This window comes from Microcebus murinus, chromosome 18 (genome assembly GCF_040939455.1).
Source record: "Microcebus murinus isolate Inina chromosome 18, M.murinus_Inina_mat1.0, whole genome shotgun sequence".
Taxonomy (NCBI): domain Eukaryota; kingdom Metazoa; phylum Chordata; class Mammalia; order Primates; family Cheirogaleidae; genus Microcebus; species Microcebus murinus.
Window position 1 is genome coordinate 28,361,562 of NC_134121.1, and position 20,313 is coordinate 28,381,874.

A 20,313-nucleotide genomic window follows, 5' to 3' on the forward strand; every position below is an offset into this window, starting at 1 on the left:
TTGCTCTTAAATATGAACAGTTAAAAACCACCAACAGCTGAAGAAAACCTCAGGCACAGACCAAACAAACAGATAACAGAGACCCAGTGAAGCAATACAGAGAACAAAAGAAACACTGAAAAAGGAAAGGAAGCAAAAACTTAAAAGGAATATCCTCAGAGATGTGAGAGAAGATACACGTTGCTAACAGGATGCTGTCACCGGGCAGGTGCAGTGGCTCAAGCTTTAATCCTAGCACTCTGGGAGGCTGAGGCAGGAAGATTGCTTGAGCTCAGGAGTTCAAGACCAGCCTGAGCAAGAACGAGACACTGTTTCTACTATAAATAGAAAGAAATTAGCAAAACAAATAAAAATACAAAAATTAGCCAGGCACAGTGGCATGTGCCTGTAGTCCCAGCTACATGGGAGGCTGAGGCAGGAGGATTGCCTGAGCCCAGGAGTTTAAGGTTGCTGTGAGCTAGGCTGACACCACAGCACTCTAGACGACTCTGTCTCAAAAAAAAAAAAAAAAAAGAACAGGATGCTGTGAGAAAAGACTGAAACAAGAAATTAAACTTGAAACAGAATTAAAAAAAAAAAATTCAACAGAAGAACTAGAAGATAAATGTATGAAAATCTCTCAGATACAAAACAAAAAGGAGGGCTGCACACAGTGGCCCATGCCTATAATCCTAAGACTCTGAGAAGCTGAGGCAGGAGGACTGCTTGAGGTCAGGAGTTCAAGACCAGCCTGAGCAAGAGCGAGATCCCATCTCTACCAAAAATGGAAAAATTAGCTGGGCCTGGTGGTGTATGCCTGTAGTCCCAGCCACTCAGGAGGCTGAGGCAGGAGGATCACTTGAGGCCAAGAGGTTGAGGCTGCAGTGAGCTATGATGACACCAGTGCACTCTACTAGCCAGGGTGACATTAGTGAGACTCTGTCTCAAAAAAAAAAGGAAAAAGATAACATCCCCTTGCTTATTTATGAGATAAGAAAAAAATATAGGACAATATTAAAATAAAGGACAATTTAGTAAGTCAAAAATCTAACAAAGGCTAGAGAAAAAATTTAAAAGAAATAATAATGAAAATTTCCCCAAATCAAAGAACAGGACGAGCCTGCAAAAACCTAGTACAATGAATTAAAAAAAGGGCCTTTCCCAAGAGACATCACCACAAAATGTAGAACATCAGAAGAGAAGATCCTAAACAGAGAAAAATTAGGTCACATATAAAGAGAGTGACCATATGTCCCAGTTTACCCAAGAGAGTCCTGGTTTACATTTGTCCTAATATTTTTTCAGGCTAGCACCTTAAGTGTCCCAGTTTTGCTAATAAATTATATGATAACCCTACATATTAAGGAATGGAAATCTAAATGGGATTAGGTATCTCAATAGCATTAGCAGATAAAAAAGGACAGCAAAGCCATCAAAATTCTGAGGAAAATGACTTCCAAACTCAAATTCCACACGTAGCCCAATTATTGACCAAGTACAATGAGAATTATTAATACATAAAGATATATTCACACATGCAAGGACTCAACAATTTACTTTCTACACAGTCTTTCACAGGGAGGATGTACTTCAGTAAATGAGTTCATGCAGCAAGAAAGAAAAAGATGTAAGCTTTTGGAAAACAGAGTTCTAACTCAAGAAAGACGCAAAGGCACATCTCAGGATATAGGCAGCATGGCCCAGAGAGCAACCATTCCAGAAAAGAAGAGTCCAGAGAGCTCTTGGGAGTGTGAGGTCTCCAGGGAACTGAGAGTAGAGGGAGGTGGGAAAGGATAGGCTATTTTGTATATTCAAGGTATTTGGAGTATCTGGAAAAACAGCAATAGATACACAGAAAATTAAGCAAATCTAAACAGGCATTAGTAGTAGCCCTAGGAAAAAACAATTTGTAAGAAAATGTAATCACAGTATATTTCTTGTTGCTATAGTTTGGATGTTTGTCCCCAGAAACCTCATGTTGAAATTTGATCCCAATGTTGGAGGTGGGGTCTAATGGGAGGTATTTGGGTCATAAGGGTAGATCCCTCATGAATAGGTTAATGCTTTCCCCTGAGGTGGGTGGGGAGGAGTGAGGGAGTTCTCATTCTATTAGTTCCTATTAGTTGGTTATTAATAAAAAGAGCTTAGCACATCCCCCTCTCTTGCCATGTGATCTCTGCACATCCTAGCTCCCCTTTGCCTCTCTGCCACGAGTGGAAGCATCCTGAGGCTTTCCCCAGATGCCCAATATTTTAGCCAGCAGAACTGTGAGCCAAATAAACCTTTTTTCTTTAAAAATTACCCAGCCTCAGGCATTCCTTTATAGCAACACAAAATGGAGTAAGACACTTGTGAACAACATTTATTTGGTGATAATAATGTAAACACTGAGTTACAGCCATCCTAGTAAGTGTGACATGTTATCTCATTGTGGTTTGATTTGCATTTCTCTGCTGGCTAATGTAGAGCATCTTCCTATGCTTACTGTCCCCTGGTATATCTTCTATGGAGAAAAGTCTATTCAGATCCTTTGCCCATTTTTAAATTAGGCTATTTATCTTTCTGTTATTGAGTTGTAAGGTTCTTTATATAGGTAGTCCAGTTTTTTCTTTTGTCATTTGTATTTTTGATGTTGTACCCTAAGAAACCATTGAACTGTCTTGGCACCACTGTTGAAAAACCAAGTAATTTTTAAAGCATTTGGTTATGTAGGCACATACTCCTTGGCTGTCTGAATTTGTGACCCAGAGTTATTGATTCCTTTCCAGGCTTCCATGGTTCATAGGTACAGATGCTTGAGATAGAAGAGGCTAGTAACAACCCTTTATCTAACTTACCCTGGTGTAGGTGAATTGGGATTCCTCAAACTCCCTTGCTGAGACATATAAAAGTAGACTAACAAAGTTTGACTTTACTCTTCCTTCTGCTTCTCCTCTATCTCCCACAAGAATTGTTAGTGAAAATACATCTACTTCTTAAAGAAGCAAGCAACACTGTCATCTTCCTGAAACAATCCTTTCTCAGCAGCTGTGTGAAGCATCTCTCTTGTTTTATTCAGCCAGCCACTCTCAAGGCTTCAATGACCTGAGAGGCATCCCTAGAATTCCTCTGTCCTTATACTAAACATCTAATCTCTCTCCAAGTCTTATATTCATGAATCTGTCCATTTTTCTCTGTCTCCACTGCCCCCACCCTCATTATAGGTTATTATCATCTTCATTTATTCCATAAGTACGTGAGTACACTGGGAAAACAATGAAAAATAAAACAGACACAGTCTCACCTGAGGTGGTATGATGATTTCCTCATATTTACTCTTCTCCCTCCTCATAGAGTAATATTTGCAAAATGCAAATGTGGGACATTTGTCAGGCACTGTCAGGCCTCTTGTCTACCTTTCTAAACTAACCTGACCTTCTGCCTCTGCGCTCCAGTTTCATCGAGCATCACTCTATACCTGAAATGCCCCATGCTCACTCCCACCACTGAGCCCTGTTTTGCACAAGCACTGCCCAGACAGGCTTCCACTTACCTGCTTACTTCCTACCTCCTTCTCTGCTCATTGGTTAAATCTCGGCTTAATCATCTCTTCCTCAGGGAACCTTTCTTAATCACACATTCCACACATACATCCTATGTCTTTGTTATACTTACTTTACATTTTATTTGGGAATTACCTGATTAAGGTCTAACTCTTCCACTAGCTGACTGTATACTTCACCAAGAACAGAGACTCCACTTCACCAAGAACAGAGACTCCACCTGAATATGCTCACCATTCTACCCCTGCATGGGCCCATTGAAGGAGCTCAATAAATATATAAACAGAGAGAGAAAAACTATTTCTGGAGGAAAAGACCAAAATTTTGTTTGCTCTATCATTCACACCCCTCCACCCCCATACCTTTTCGTTGTTTTCAAACAAAAGGAATCAATATAGAATAATCCAAGGTACCACCTAGGCAGTAGAGGAACCTACCTATTTTTGTCTTTTTTTTGGTGGGGGGACATGTTTTTGTCATTATCAATAATACTTCTTTCCCAAACAATACTCTTCTTCTCACATGACTTACATAGGCCAGATGGCCTAAATAACAAATATATAGGATGGCCTATATAACAAACCTGGACGATTTAAGTGAAAATGGCCTTTTAAAAAAACCATCCTAGGCCTGGCATGGTGGCTCATGCCTGTAATCCTAGCACTCTGGGAGGCCGAGGTGGGAGGATCGCTCAAGGTCAGGAGTTCAAAACCAGCCTGAGCAAGAGCGAGATCCCAACTCTACTAAAAACAGAAAGAAATTAATTGGCCAACTAAAAATATATAGGAAAAATTAGCCGGGCATGGTGGTGCATGCCTGTAGTCCCAGCTACTCAGGAGACTAAGGCAGAAGGATTGCTTGAGCCCAGGAGTATGAGGTTGCTGTGAGCTAGGCTGATGCCATGGCACTCTTGCTTGGATAACAAAGTGAGACTCTGGGCCGGGCACGGTGGCTCACGCCTGTAATCCTAGCACTCTGGGAGGCCGATGCAGGCGGACTGCTCGAGGTCAAGAGTTCGAAACCAGCCTGAGGCAAGAGTGAGACCTCGTCTCTACTAAAAATAGAAAGAAATTAATTGGACAACTAAAAATATATAGAAAAAATTAGCCAGGCATGGTGGCGCATGCCTGTAGTCCCAGCTACTCGGGAGACTGAGGCAGTAGGATTGCTTAGCCCAGGAGTTTGAGGTTGCTGTGAACTAGGCTGACGCTATGGCACTCACTCTAGCCTGGGCAACAAAGCGAGACTCCATCGCAAAAAAAAAAAATAAAATAAATAAATAAATAAATAAATAACATCCTTAGAATACTTGAATTAAAAAACTATTTAATCCAGGGCCAGGCAATGGTGGCTCATGCCTGTAATCCCAGTACTTTGGGAGGCCAAGGCAGGAGGATGGCTTGATGCCAAGAGTTCAAGATCAGACTGGGCAACAAAATAGCAAGACCTGTCTCCACACACACAAAAAAAAATTGTAAAAGATTAGTCCGGCATGGTGGCGCATTCTTATAAGTCTTAGATCCTCGGGAGGCCCAAGTGGGAGGATCACTAGAGCCCAGAGTTTTAGGATACAGTGAACTATGATCACACCACTGCACTCCAGCCTGGGCAACAGAGCAAGACCACATCTCTTTAAAAAAAAAAAAAGAGAGAGAGAGAGAGAGAGAGAACCCTAAAACTACTTAATCCAAATCAATTAAAATACTTCTCATTCTTTTACTATCAAAATTATATAGATCGATTCCAAAGGAAAAACTTGGTTCTTCTCAGGAAAAGAAAAGGGTGAACAGATCTTTGGTGCTTTCTCTACATGATGTTTTCTGTAGTCTCTTTGAGTTCATCCTTTTGCCACAAGAATGGTGTCCTGACATCCTAGTAAATAAATGTCCGCATTAATTTCAGTTACAGAGTTTTCATTTAAATATCTTTTATCTATGAAATGGGTTTGTCAAATACCTGTTGCAGGTTTCTAGATCCCATTCTCTAAGATCTAATGCATCTAGATATGAGCTTTAACTTATATGAAGTGTGTGCTACATAGTTCAATGTAACTGCAAATACCTACCAGAGTCTGATAAATCTGGGGTTTGAATTCCAGCTCTGCCCCTTACGAACTGTGTAATGTGAAAGAAGTTTGACCTCTCTGGAACTCAGTTTTCCCATCTATGTAATTACACATCATAAAGTTGCTTTGGGAACTAAAAAGATGATAAAAGTAAAGCACTTGGGAAAACTAAGTATTCAAGAAACAGAAATATTGTGAACATCAGATAATACTAATGGATAATCCCTAACTCCATTTGTGACAAAAAATTCAACACCTTTTACAGCTAAATCACCATAACTGCTAATAATCAATACATACAATAATTCAATTTTCCTTTCTACTAATTTTCAAAAGTAGACAAGATGTGAAATGATAGAAAATCAGAGTGAAAGGATAAAAATGTAAAAAGCATAGAAATTCACAAAAACACAGTAAGTCAATACGTGAAAAGTATGCCATTGGTTATAGGACTTTTCCAAACTAGGCCATAATAAAGTGAAGCAAAAGTGATCCTCTCTCTTATCATTTATTCTATTTGAACTAACTGCTGTTCCCTCTCCATGACCTACAACTTCCTCCACCATCCTCTGATCACATAATCTCTCTATCTAGAATACCTCCCCCCAGTCTCAGCCAATCCTATCTATCCTTTAAAAGCCCAGATCAAATGCCATGTCCTCCTCCTTGGAGCTTCTCTCAAACTATTATTAATTTCTCCCTCTTCTGAATTATTTAATACACCCTCCCCAAGCATTCTGGCTGCTTATACTTACATCATCTCCTCTGCTTGACTATAAGCTTCTTGAGGGCAGGGGATAGGTCTGACTCAAATTCTCACCCCTCACTCCATGGAACTCTATCACTGTGTTACATACAGTAATTATTCAATAATATTTCTAAAATAAAAAAGTCAAGTAGCAAACAGTCTTCTAGATTTTGTGAACAAGGATGAAAAATATCTAACTTTTGCAAGATCACTACAATATTTATAAGAATAATAATACAGGGAAGAATGGAAAGAAATGAGGATGCATGCATTAAGTACAAGAAGCATCTTAACACTGAAGTTACAAATAATCTACCTTCTCTGGATTATTATAAGAGAACATATAGCTCAAGACCATCAATGAAAAAGTCAGCCTAACTCTGCCTCACTGCTCTTGGTCTTTAAGGATTTGATTAGCTTTTCCACTTTTTGATTCAGCGTTGCATCATGTCTCCACTCCAGAGCTAGAGCTAAGTCCTGTGATTTGGAAGGAATGATAAATTCATTCACTGAATAAAGTAGTTCTGTTTTCTTAGCACAAGTCTTAAAATATTTCAAAGGCCATAATATTTCACTAAGCTTGGCCATTTGGGTTAAAATTTATTAGTCAACACAGAAAACTTTCTCATCAGACCCCATATATTCCATTAGGCATGATATATAGGGTCTCCCAATGTCTAATTATTAACTAGAAGTGTAAATAAATCACTATCAGTATTAGGCCCTGATGTGTGAAGACAGAGTAAGAATGAAGCAATTCAAATGCTAAAGAACTTCTTTTTAAGAATCTGCTTTTCCTTTCTTTTTCCTACAAATAAAAAGAATTTTACAAGGATTAAGTAACTATATTAAGCCATTCTTTCTAATCCATACCCAAAGTAACAATGTACAGAGGGTTTTTTTTTTTTTTTGAGACAGAGTCTCACTTTGTTGCCCAGGCTAGAGTGAGTGCCGTGGCGTCAGCCTGGCTCACAGCAACCTCAATCTCCTGGGCTCAGCGATCCTACTGCCTCAGCCTCCCGAGTAGCTGGGACTACAGGCATGCGCCACCATGCCCAGCTAATTTTTTGTATATATATTTTTAGTTGGTCAATTAGTTTCTTTCTATTTTTGGTAGAGACGGGGTCTTGCTCAGGCTGGTTTCGAACTCCTGACCTTGAGCGATCCGCCCGCCTCGGCCTCCCAAAGTGCTAGGATTACAGGCGTGAGCCACCGCGCCCGGCCCAGAGGGTTTTATTGTTTAGATTTTCCAAGAGTCCCCATTTCAAATATCCTGCCCCTTGGTCACTAGATGGATATCTCCATGTGTACTTTTTTCTTTTTCTATTTATAATAAATGTGGGGAGAGGGGTTATATATCCCTTGGGACACCAGCTCAATTACTGACTATTTCTAGGCATTCTTTGGCAATGTTTCTTTTAATGGCACCATACAATATAACATTTGTGTGTTAAAAGAATAAAGAGGAAGTCATTCTGAACTAGAGAAGATTCAAAGTAAGAGACCATAAGGGTATAGTGCTAACTTGTAAACTGTAATCATGTCCCTTAAGGATCAAAAGCCCATCTGAAACAAATCTCTCCCTATCTTTCCAGCATTCTCCCTCCAGCATTCAGATGCCGATAATTCTTCAGCCCCATCATAATCAATAAACCACCGATCCTGCCACTTTTTCAGCACCCCTCTTCCTTTCCTCATGTGCTCACTTCCCTCCTTACCCAGGTGGATGTGATTCCATGGTCCATCACAACGATCACTCCTGAAATATTAATACATCCTCAACTCCCCTGCAGGCTGTCCCTTTGTCACACAGACCCATGCTCTCTTGGGGATGCATCTATCTTGGAATTCAGGAATATTAGTATTTTAGAAAGGTAATATAGTGCATATACCATAAATGCCTCAGAGGAATCTGGGGCAGCACCCTAAGTTCAAGCACAAAAACATATATAAATATTCCCACTAAGTTGGATAATAAAGACTATAGTTTCATAACCATTCAGGTACAGTATTTGCCACTACAATAGTTTGCCAAACTTACCAAAACAAATATAAAACCATGAATTTTCAGAACTTTTTATTTTCTGAATTGCAGACATGGGATTATGTACCTATACTTCCTAGCAAAACCCCAATGTTATTATTAATATTAATAAACTTCAGTATCTGCACCCATGTGGATTAATATGGCCAATGAAAAAGACCCTACGAACTGGTCTCACTCCATTTAAAGGTGAGAGCATGGTGGCTCACCCTTGTAATCCCAAGACTTTGGGAGGTTGAGGTGGGAGGATCACTTGAGGCTAGAAGTTTGAGGCCAGCTTGGGCAACATAGCAAGGCCTCGTCTCAATGAAAATAAAAAAAATAAAATAATTACCACTAGCTTTATGTGTCTTTAGTGCTACATGACAGGTCTACTATATTTTCCTAGTCCATTCACTCCCCTATTCTGAGGTAACTCTTCTGTATCTTCTCTTTTTTCTTAATGGGGTCCTCCTACATCTTCTCCCTCTTAGCTGAATTCATAAAAAATAAAGTAAAAGAGAAGCACTCAGATGAGAACATGCATACTGTCACTTGTTATCTACTTGCAACTGTACTCATATGCTCTCCCTTCCCTGCTACCAGATCAACCCTCTCTACTTGTATACTCACCAACAATTCTTACCTCTTTCCTACAACATCAATTTTCCCCTTTTCTACTGGATCATTTCCCTCAGCATACAAAACACATCTCCTATTTTAACATAAAATAAAACTTTCTCGAACCTTCCAGCAGCTGTCCCATTTCTCTATTCCCTTTACAGCAAACCTCCTCAGGAGTTGTCTATACTATCTCCAATTTATCTTCTTCCATTCTCTCTTGAACCCACTCTACCAAAACAGTTATCAAAGTCACCAATGACTTCCATGAAGGTCAACCCTTTCAGTCCTCATCTTATTTGATCTATCTGCAGCATTTGATATAGTAGCTTTATTCAGATATAATTAACATACCATAAAAAATGGTTTTATATATTCATAGAATTGTGCAACCATCACATTTTAGAATATAATCATCACCCCCAAAAGAAACCCATTACCCTTTAGCTGTCACTCTCCATTTTTCCCTAACACCCTCAACCCTAAGCAATCACTAATTCACTTCTTGTCACTATAGATGCACCCATTCTGGACATTTCACATAAATAGAAATCATATGGTTTATGGTCTTCTGTGACTGTCTTCTTTCACTTGGCACGATGATTTTCACATTTATCATGTTGCAGTGTGTATTATTAGTACAATGTGTAGTATTCCTTTTTATGGGCAAATAATATTCAATTATAGAGATACTTCACATGTTGTTTATCCATTTATCAACTGAAAGACATTTGAGGAGGTTTTCTTGTGGCTACTAAATATAATACTGTTACCATTTATGTACAAGTTTACTTTTTGTGTTTAATCAACTGACTTTAATATCCACATTTACAAGTTCTTGTGTGATATATGCTTTCATTTTTCTTGGGTGTATACTTAGGAGTGAAACTGCTAGAGCATATGGTAACTCTATGTTTAACATTTTGAAGAACTGCCAAACTTTTCCACAGAGGCTAAACACTTTATATTCCCACAGCAACGTATGAGGGATCCAAATTCTCCAAATCTTGCCAACACTTGCTATTATCTTTTTGGTTATAGCCATCCTAGTTAAGTGGTATTCATTGTGGTTTATTTTGCATTTTCTTCAAGATAGTAAACATCTTTTCCTGGGCTTATTGGTCATTTATATATCTTCTTTGAAGAAATATCTATTCAGATCATTTGCTAATTTCTACTGGCCTATCTTTTATTATTCAGTTGTAAGAGTTCTTTATATATTCTACATATCAGCCCATTATCAGATATGTGATTTGCAAATATTTTCTCCCACTTTGTAGGCTGTCTTTTCACTTTCTTGATGGTACCATTTGTAGCACAAAACTTTTTAATCTCAATGAAGCCCAACTTATCTTTTCTTTCCTTTGGTCACTTGTGTTTTTGGTGTCATATCTAAGAAACCATTTCCTAACCAAAGATCATGAATATTCACTCCTATATTTTTTCTAAAAGTTTAATAGTTTTAGCTCTTATGTTTTGGTCTACGATCAATTATGAGTTATAATAATTGTTGTGTAGGTATAAGGGAAGGCTCCCTCTTTATTCTTTTGCATGTGTATATCCAGTTGTCCGAACACCATTTGTTGAAAAGACTGTTCTTTCAGCCACAGAATTGTCTTGGAACCCCTGTCAAAATTCAACTGACCATAAATATAAGAGTTAACTTCTAGACTCCCAATTGTATTCCACTAATTTCTATGCCTATCCTTAGGCCAGCACCACACATCTTGATTACTGTAGCTTTGTAGTAAGTTTTGAAATTGGAAAGTGTGAGTCCGCCAACTTTGTTCTTTTTTTTCAAGATTGTTTTGGCTACTCTGGACTCCTACATTTCCAACAAATCTTAGGATCAGCTTGTCAACGTCTGCAAAAAAGGCAACAGGGATTTGAAGGGGATTATGATGAATCTTTAGATCAATTTGGGGAATAATGTCATCTTAACAATACTAAGTCTTCTAATCCATGAACATGGGATAGCTTTCCATTTATTTAGTCTTTAATTTCTTTCAGCAATGTTTATAATTTTCATTGTACAAGCTTTCACCTCCTTGGTTAAATTTATTACTAGGTATTTTTTCATTTGGATACTACTGTAAATGGAATTATTTTCCTAATTTCCTTTTCAGATCATTGCTGGTAAACAGAAAGACAACTGATTTTTGTGTATTCATTTTGTATGCTGAATTTGTTTATTAGCTCTAGTAGTTTTGGTGGTTTCTTTGGTATTTTCTATATATAGGATCATGTCAAATGCAAATAAAAGATAGTTTTAATTTTTTCCAATTTAGATGTCTTTTATTTTTTTCTTGCCTAATGCCCTGACTAGAACCTCCAGTACAATGCTGAATAAAAATGACAAGAGCAGACATCCTCATCTTATTCCTAGTCTTAGGGGAAAGTATTCAGTCTTTGGCCATTGAGTATGATGTTAACTTGTGGGTTTTCATAGATATTTCTACCAGATGAGGAAGTTCCCTTCTATTCTTAGTTTGTTGAGTATTTTTATCATGAAAATATGTTAAATGCTTTTGTTGTATTTATTGAGATGATCATGTGGTTTTTGTCCTTATTCTATTGATATGGTATATTACATTAATTGATTTTTTATGCTAAACTAACCTTGCATTCTTGGCTAAATCCCACTTGGTCATGGTAAATAATCCTGTTTATGTGTTGCTGGATTGAGTTTGTTAGTATTTCCTGTCAACATTCATATGAAATATTGGTCTGTAATTTTCTTTCTTTGTGATGTTTTAGTCTGGTTTTGGTATTAGGATGATACTAGATTCCCTCCTTCTTCAAACATTTTTTTACATGAAACCTGGAAAATCATTCGTCCTTTATTCTGTCTTACATCACTGGCTGGTCCTTCTTCATCACCTTTGCTGGCTCCTTCCTATCTCCCTGCTTATAAATGTCTGAATGTTCTAGGATGCAGGCTTAGAATCACTTCTCTTTTTCTGTCTACTTTCATTTCCTAGGTAATACCATTCAGTCTCATGGTATTACATACAATCTATATGCTGATGGCTCTCAATTTATACCTTCAGCATAGACCTTCCCATGAACTCCAAAATATATATATACACACACACACAAAACTATAATACCTCCCCAACAACTCCACATTAATGTGGCAGATGTATCTCAAACTTAATCACTATTTTGAAATAAAAATTGTTATAGCAAACACAGGTCCATGGGGTAGGAAAGGGCAATATAACCAAAATTGAGTTCCTGATTTCTCCTCCAAACTATCTTCTCTCAGTTTTTTCCTATCTCAGTAAATAGCAACTTCCTCCTTCTAACTGTTCAAGCCAAAACCTTAAAATTCATCCTTGACTACTCTCATTCAACATGCCACATACAATCCACCAGCAAATCCTGTCAGCTCAACCTTCAACATAAACCTAGAATCTAACCACTTCTCCCTCTGAAACCACCCTAGACCAAGCTACAACCAATCTCTTGCCTGGATCATCACTAGAGTCTTTTAACTGGTCTCCCTTTGCCACCTTGCCCCTCATTCTCTAGTGTCTATTTCCAATACAGCTATCAGAGTGATCCTTTCAAAACATTAATCCAATCATGTTACTCCTCTGTTCAAAACCCTCTAGTGGTTTCCCATCTCAGTCACAGCAAAGTGATAGAGTGGCCTACAAGGTACCATAGGATGTGGCCTCCCATCACCTCTGACCTCCTCTCCTATCACTCTTTCTGCCTACTATCCCGAGGGACACTGGCTTCTTTGATGATCCTGGAACATGCCAGCCTCTGCTTTGCCTCACAGCCTTTGTACTTACAATCCCCTTTGTCCCCAACACTCTCCCCCCAGATTTCTACATGGCTCTGTTAGTCACTTCCTCAGCTCTCTGCTATCACCTTATCTCCTGAACATCCTAAATAATAACAGTAAACATCACTTCTTTACCCTAGCATTTGCTTTCACCATACCCAGTTTTACCATTCTCTACTATGCTTGTCACAACATATCTCCCTGTTTCATCCTACCTACCTAAGCTAGAATTATTAGAGTAGGAGACTAGGAGACAGGGCTGAGACCTAATGCAGGGGTTTGAAGACTGGGTGCAGGTGTTGAAGTAAACAACCCTTAAATAAAAGGGCTGGTAACCACAGGCAAGAACAGGCTTCAACTGGCTTGTCAGCTATCTCTGCTATCTTAAATGAACTTTAGCTAATTATAATATCATTTACCTTATGGTTTTAAAATTTCTCTGTCTTTAAAATCACCATGATAGTTCCAAGACAACAATATAAAATATGAAAGTGTGAGGGAACCCAATTTTAGGAATTACTACCCAAATTCTTAGCAAAAGCCAATCGCTTGGCCTTGAATATTCCTCCTCTCAATTAGGAAGACTACAAAAGATCTGAAACCACTACCTCTCAGGGCAGCTGCTCTTTTCAGGCCTGTCCACTCTCTCTTCGAGCCTGCCTGCTCTTCTCCCTGAAAGTGTACTTTCACTTTCATTAAAGCTTTCATTTGCTTGCCTTAAGCAGTGAGTCCTGAAATTCTTTTCCGTGAGGAACACCAAGAACTTGGAAAAACCTCCACTCAGAGGCTGGTAACAGAATGAATGCTCACAAGGGCAGGAACTGTGTTTCCTTCTAGCCTCTAACAGAGCCCCAAGAGAACTTTCTGTGATGATGGAAATGTTCTATATTTGCAATGCCCAATATAGTAGCTATTCATACACATGGCTACTTAGCACTTCAAATATGACTTGTGTGACTGAAGAGCTAAACTTTATTTTATTCTATTTAAATTCATCAAAATTTAAACTTAAATAGTTATTACATAGCTACTACACTGGACAGCACAGCCTAGAACAGTAGTTAATAAATATACAGTAGGTAACTCAAATATTTGTTGAATGAATGAATGGAAGGAAAAAAGAAAGCTGAAGGCTTTTCTGTAACTTTTTATTACAGAAATTTTCAAACATCCAAAACAGTAAACAATAGCAAAATGAACCCTCCTGTACCCATCACCCACCTGAAGGCTCTTCTAACTTGAAATAAGTTTCCATAGATACTAGTATCTCAGTTTGGCTTCCAACAATGACTACATTCTTGGAAAAGTGGGAATTTATATTATATCCAGAGTTTATATCAATACCATCTCTAAAGGCCTTTTATAAGTTATAGAGAAATTACTTTAGGAATTATATCAGGTATATGTTGAGGGATAAACCCATATGCTAATGAATGCTTGAGGTATACTTGTTATAAGAAAACACTAAAGAACTACATACATGTTATTATATCAATAACCCAATTGATCTCTTGACCAATTATTTTCTTTGTCTAAGTTTTAGTAAAGTCACACTCTTAATCTTGTGACTTCACAGAATTAGAGAGACCTTCACTCATTAGATAACACAAATTCCTTGGGCAGGAATTTTTGTCTTCTTAGCTGTTATAAACCTAGCATCTGACACAATAAATGTTAACAGAATAAAGTTCATAATTGCATGAAAGTGATACATATGAATTGTCAGAGCATAAATAGATATAGGCACTAGATCTCCAAAATTCCCTAAACAGATATAGATTTGAAAAGGAAATTCTCAAATGGATTTTCAAACTTGACCAATCAAAAGGCAGTAAGTATAATATGCTAGAAAGAAAATCAAACTGGAAGCAAGAATACTTGAGTTTCAATGTCCTAACTCGCTAAGTGGGGTGATCTTATACCAGTCATGTACTTCCTCTAGGCTCCAATTTCCTCACTTGTGAAAAGACAGTTTGGACTTGATGGTGCCAAAGATATTATCCAACTCTAAAACAGTTATGTTCTATTCTAGATCCACAATGCACACACATTTTTGAAGATGCCTATTAACTTCGCCTTCCCTTGCTAAATCATTTTCCCTATAAATTACTTTAAAGGGACAATACATTAAATATGATCTAATATCAAGACATCACGCCTACTTTAGTGAAGAGGTAGTGCTCCCCATTTCTTGAGGAGTGCAAAATTCTTCACTTGGGGCTACTGAAATACTGCTGGGATCCTATGTTAAATTAACACTCAGACAGCTGACACTGGGCTTATTAGTACAAAAAAAAGAGGCAATTATGGCCACGTTTGCCTAATAAACTCTCAGGGTACCACTTGTGTCTGAAAGTTTCTTCAATGGTTCTAAGCCAATTTTTTTCTCTTTCCTAGATAGCCCCACATAAGGTACTGTTTTGAGGCTTTGTGCTGAGGTTTTACCTTTTGTTAAATCAAGTAGTAGTACTAACATCATGTTCCAATGATATTTAAAGCAAGGAAACCCAAGAATTTAGGGTCCATCATGTGCGCCTTAGCCTGACGCTATTGTTTGATAAAAATGTCTGGAGCTTGTATTTATTATAAAATGTGGCGTTTGGCCTCCTGTTCTGTGTAGCCTCCACAATTGTGAGCTCAAGCTAGCAATCAAATGCCAATACTGATGCCATGTTTGGGTCTAAACACTGACAAGTATATAACTGTAGCACTGCCAACAAAAAGTGTCTTAAGAAGGCAGCAGAGAAACCACCATGTAGCTCAAATAAAATCTTTACACATGGTACACAAAATAATCTTGTAGTTATTAAAACTGGAATTTAATTGGACATTTGGTTTGGGTTTTTTTTAAACACCATTACTATGACCCCCCCAAAATGAACTGAGTATTTCAGGCAATAGCTTCAATCATAATTTCAATTTTAAAGTTTATGCACTTCGTACATATGTTCTCTCTAAAGTCACCATAAAGGTCTATGTGTATTAAGTTTCATCAACCTTTTAAGAAACACTATCCAGATCTCAAATAACAGCAACAATTTGAAAGCAAAACTAAGAACAAAATACTACACTGAACAGAAGACATCTATTTTCCAATAACTCGTTAATAACAGTAAGTTCAAATCAAACTTTAAAACATTTTATTAACCATCAACTGAACCACTGGAAAGATATATGCCAACAGAAAGAATATTGTATTGCCATTAACATAAGGTAGCTTGAGGCATCCCTTCTTATTTACACTAAGATCTAAATGTATATGATTAAAGCCACCACATCAACCGTCCATATTAATCACTCAACAACTTAATTAAAGTAAACCATCTTGTCAGATAGCTTGCCTCTTCTCTATTTCTCAACATTATCAACTTTTAATAGTTCACTGAATTAGTAATTACTTGCTTATGGCATTATCAACTGTCTTAGATACAAAAGTCCAGCATGTGGCAAGGTCAGTTATAGACATGTCCTGATGGCAAATGAAAGGAGAAATTTAACCCATCAAAGTGGTCATCAAAAGAGCAAAACCTATTACGCCTTTCTCTATACACTCCTGGCTAGATTCAAAGTGACAGAACAAACCAGATCAAAACTAAACAGAACTAGAAGCAACATACAAAATCCTAATGAACCTTTAGAAATCCAGGTATTGATCCGTCAACATCTAAGCTCAATTAGTCCTTTCAGAACAATATATTCCATGAAGTGACAAGAAACTAGTTTGAGGTCTGGGATATGAAAAGAATAAAACCAGTCACTTTATATAGCCTATTGCTAAGTGCAGTCACATCACTTGTGAGGATCTTGTGAGGATTAAATACAGATGTATGTCAAGCACCTATCAACTTAGTCCAGGAGCTGGCACGTTTACTCGCATCCAGCAAATGTTGGTCCTTCCCCAGTTCTTTAAGAACGAAAGCTTATTAAGTCAAAGATCAACTGATGGCTTAAAAAAGCAAAACAAAAGAAAAACCTTAAATGGTAATACAGACAACACATCTTAAAAGAACTTAATGTTATAAAGTAGCAGATAGGATCATGAAAATGAAAAACAGATACTGAAAACATTTCTAAATGGCTCATCCTTCATGGTCATGTACAACCTTCATGTTTTGTGAAAATTGTCTTTAGGAATGAATGAGCTTTGACAAGATATAGGCCAAATGCAAACTAATTCCATTTGGAAGTAAAACCCTGCAATGCTTTTCTGTAGCATAAAACCTCCACCACTGTCTATACTTCAAGCTTTCATCAATTTCAGTTTCCAAACAAACCAGTAACAAAACTATAAAGTTAATTTTTTCATTAGAATTGTTAAGTAACAGGAGTTCAATAAATCATTTGCCTTCTAAGGAAAAAATATTACTTTCTAACACATAATATTTATTTTGGTTCTAAGAAAATGAAGCTTATTTATTTACAAACTGAAAACTGTATAGTGAAATCTTTTTATGGCTCAAAAATGAAATATTTAAGAAATAAAGGTATGGAAAGAACAAGGCTTTGTCTAAGAGGTCTTGAGATCAAATATCAGTGGTGCCATTTAACATATGACTTTCATGAAATTACCTAACTTCTGAGGTACTTAATTTCTCATAAGGTTCTTTTCTGCTCTAAAAATGATGAAATTATTTATGATATCTGATAGAGTCTTCAATGTCCCCATACATATGTATGTATACACACACATAAATATACATACATACATACATGTACCTTTATTAAATAACACAAAGTTATAGTAACTTAAGACACATTAAGAAACAAAGAATGAGAGTGAGAATTAGTGTATGTGTGTGGGGTGTAGTGTTCTGACCCCACATATCATTCCCAGTATTTAGGGCATTTACACAGCCTGGAGACACCTGAATTAACCAAGTAAGCCTTTAAACCCTTACAATCAAACATTAAAATTCAATGTGGCTATAATCTCTTCCTTACAAAACATGGGACCCAAAGAGTCTGGCTTCAAGTATGGTTTTAAAAAAAGGTGGAGGGGGGAATCTATTATATTCACCACCCAGCTCTTCCATACGACCACATTAAAAAGGAAAAAAAAAACATAAATGAAAACTCACAGGCCCATTGTAATACATTGTACCACTTCTGAATGCAACACTTAGCTCAGGCTTACTACCCTGACAAATAAAGGAAAGCACTTTATGAAGCCAATTTAATTGGGAGGTGACAGAAAACATACAGCCATTTTCTTTAGCCTTATCATTGAATTGGCTTCAGCTCCAATCTCTGGCAAATCCCACTCAACAGAAGAAATTAACCAGGTCAGCAGAACAGGTGCTACCTTGTGTCTGTCAAGGGCCTGGCATCACCACAATTACTTGCACACAATGAAGCAGTAATCTTTACAGATCATCTCTCCCAAGAAGTATACTGGGGAGGGGAAGGAAAGCTGAAGGGAGCGGGGAGTAGGAAGAAGAAGGGGAATAGGAAGCAAAGAGAAAAGGCAAGAAAAGAAAATGAATGTGCAGCTGCCTTGCAGCTCAGCAGATGTCGGGATGTGATGTACGAGGCTAGGATAAGCTGTCGTAGCCTGCTGCCAAAGAGGGGTAAATGATTAAAGCCTGCACAGTTCTAAGCACCATATTTAGAATCTGCGGGGTTTCAGGACTTGCACCCATTCCTTGCTGTGCTGCCAGATGTTGGCAACTGGTCCAGTTCCTACTGACTGTGCATGGATGGCAGCAGTTGGTACAGCAGCAAAGCAATCTGGAATGCTTCCGGAGATGCTGTACATTAACAAGTGTCACCCATCATTCACCTTTACAGAAGGCTGAAACAACTCCAATTTGCTGCCACTTCCCTCTTGGGAAACAGCCAAGATAAAGTTGCGCCTGGCAGCCCCATTTGTTTCACTCAGGTGTTTCAGCTGCCTTGCTGACCTCTATTAGTTTAAGTTTTAATTTAGATTAACCCCAGCACCCCAATTAACCAGCAAGGGGAAAAGCTAAGATGTGACTAGTCATAACTCTGAAATCAGAATTTATCGAAGTTAAAATTATTAATTGGGATGAAGGGCCAATCAAGTATGGCTATTTCTTTTTAAACAGAGCTCCAGGCAAAAAAAAGAAAAAAAAAATCTTTCAGACTAAGAATTGCCAATAGAAATAACTTCTTCCCAGTAATTTCAGTTTATTTTATTAAGCATATTTAATTTATGATACACTTTCCATCGAACAATGTACACTTCAGTTAATGAGGACTGGAACATTTTTGATTGTCTCCCATGATCTCACACAATTATACAGCATTAATATCCCACATCAGGTACTTCCTTAGACACTCCAGAACAAAACAGAGTTCTCTACTCTTCTGACAAATGGATATAATAAGAGAAGAAAAGGAAAAAAGAATCAGGACCTTTGACAAGGAACAGCTGAGACCACACCAATCCTCTTTCCTATACCCTCTCATCATTACTTTTTTTTTAATCATTACTTTAAAGACTCATATATGGCAATAATTTTATCAAACATAATAGAATGAATAAAAAAATTAATAGGAGGTCTCTCTTTTTAGGGCAAAACCCCAATATAGAATCATTTATTCTGGCTTTACATGTAATTTTACTAAGAAGTTCCTTTCTTCATATCCATGGCATAGTACAGCCATCACTGTTAATCCTTCAACAAGCAGTTGCAAATTCTTTGGCAAAAGTTAACACACTAAAAATTCTACAGAGAAGGCCGGGCGCTGTGGCTCACGCCTGTAATCCTAGCTCTTGGGAGGCCGAGGCGGGCGGATTGCTCAAGGTCAGGAGTTCAAAACCAGCCTGAGCAAGAGCGAGACCCCGTCTCTACTATAAATAGAAAGAAATTAATTGGCCAACTGATATATATATATAAAAAAAAAATTAGCCGGGCATGGTGGCACATGCCTGTAGTCCCAGCTACTCGGGAGGCTGAGGCAGAAGGATCGCTTGAGCCCAGGAGTTTGAGGTTGCTGTGAGCTAGGCTGACGCCACGGCACTCACTCTAGCCTGGACAACAAAAGTGAGACTCTGTCTCAAAAAAAAAAAAAAAAAAAAAAAAATTCTACAGAGAAAAACATTATCTTGATAAACAATGGCTCATGTAAAACTGGTGTATCACTGCTGAACAGCATGGCACCCTCGATTCACCACTAAGCTAGAATGGGTACAGCCTAAAGCATATTTCATTAAGAAATATAACTTATCAAGAGACTCAGGAATACAGGAAGTTATTTTAGTTCTTTAGAATAGCCCAAATGTTTAGCCTACATTAACAGTCTCTGGCATCATTAAAAAGAGCGGCATGTCAGCAGATAGTAATGTCAGGAAGAGAACTGGGGATGTTTGTGAAGACATACTGAGAACTGGACCATATTTCAAATTCTACCAATTCCTTCTGTCTTCAAAGCACTATACTGTTATTATAATCAACAGTAGCATACACTCTCAGTACATACTTAACTGACTGAAGAGGCACAAAAAGACATTAAAAACAAAAGGCTTAATAATAATAGAACCAGAAGTGCAATTCAAGAACTCTGGGATTCCAG

The 20,313-nt window shown here is 37.8% G+C and overlaps 1 protein-coding gene across 2 annotated transcripts in view; it reads right to left on the bottom strand.

Annotated features, from left to right (window-relative positions):
* The window catches only part of AATF (apoptosis antagonizing transcription factor), a 102,122-nt gene that overhangs the window by 41,754 nt on the left and 40,055 nt on the right, over positions 1 to 20,313 (bottom strand). The window contains exon 9 of one of the 2 annotated variants that reach the window (XM_012780276.3): positions 7,442 to 19,104. The exons of the other annotated variant lie outside the window; for it this stretch is intronic. Within the exon in view, the coding sequence (XP_012635730.2) occupies positions 19,033 to 19,104 (72 nt within the window). The 3' untranslated portion in view covers positions 7,442 to 19,032. Of the gene's footprint in view, positions 1 to 7,441; positions 19,105 to 20,313 lie in introns of those variants that run through there. 2 annotated transcript variants of the gene reach the window in all.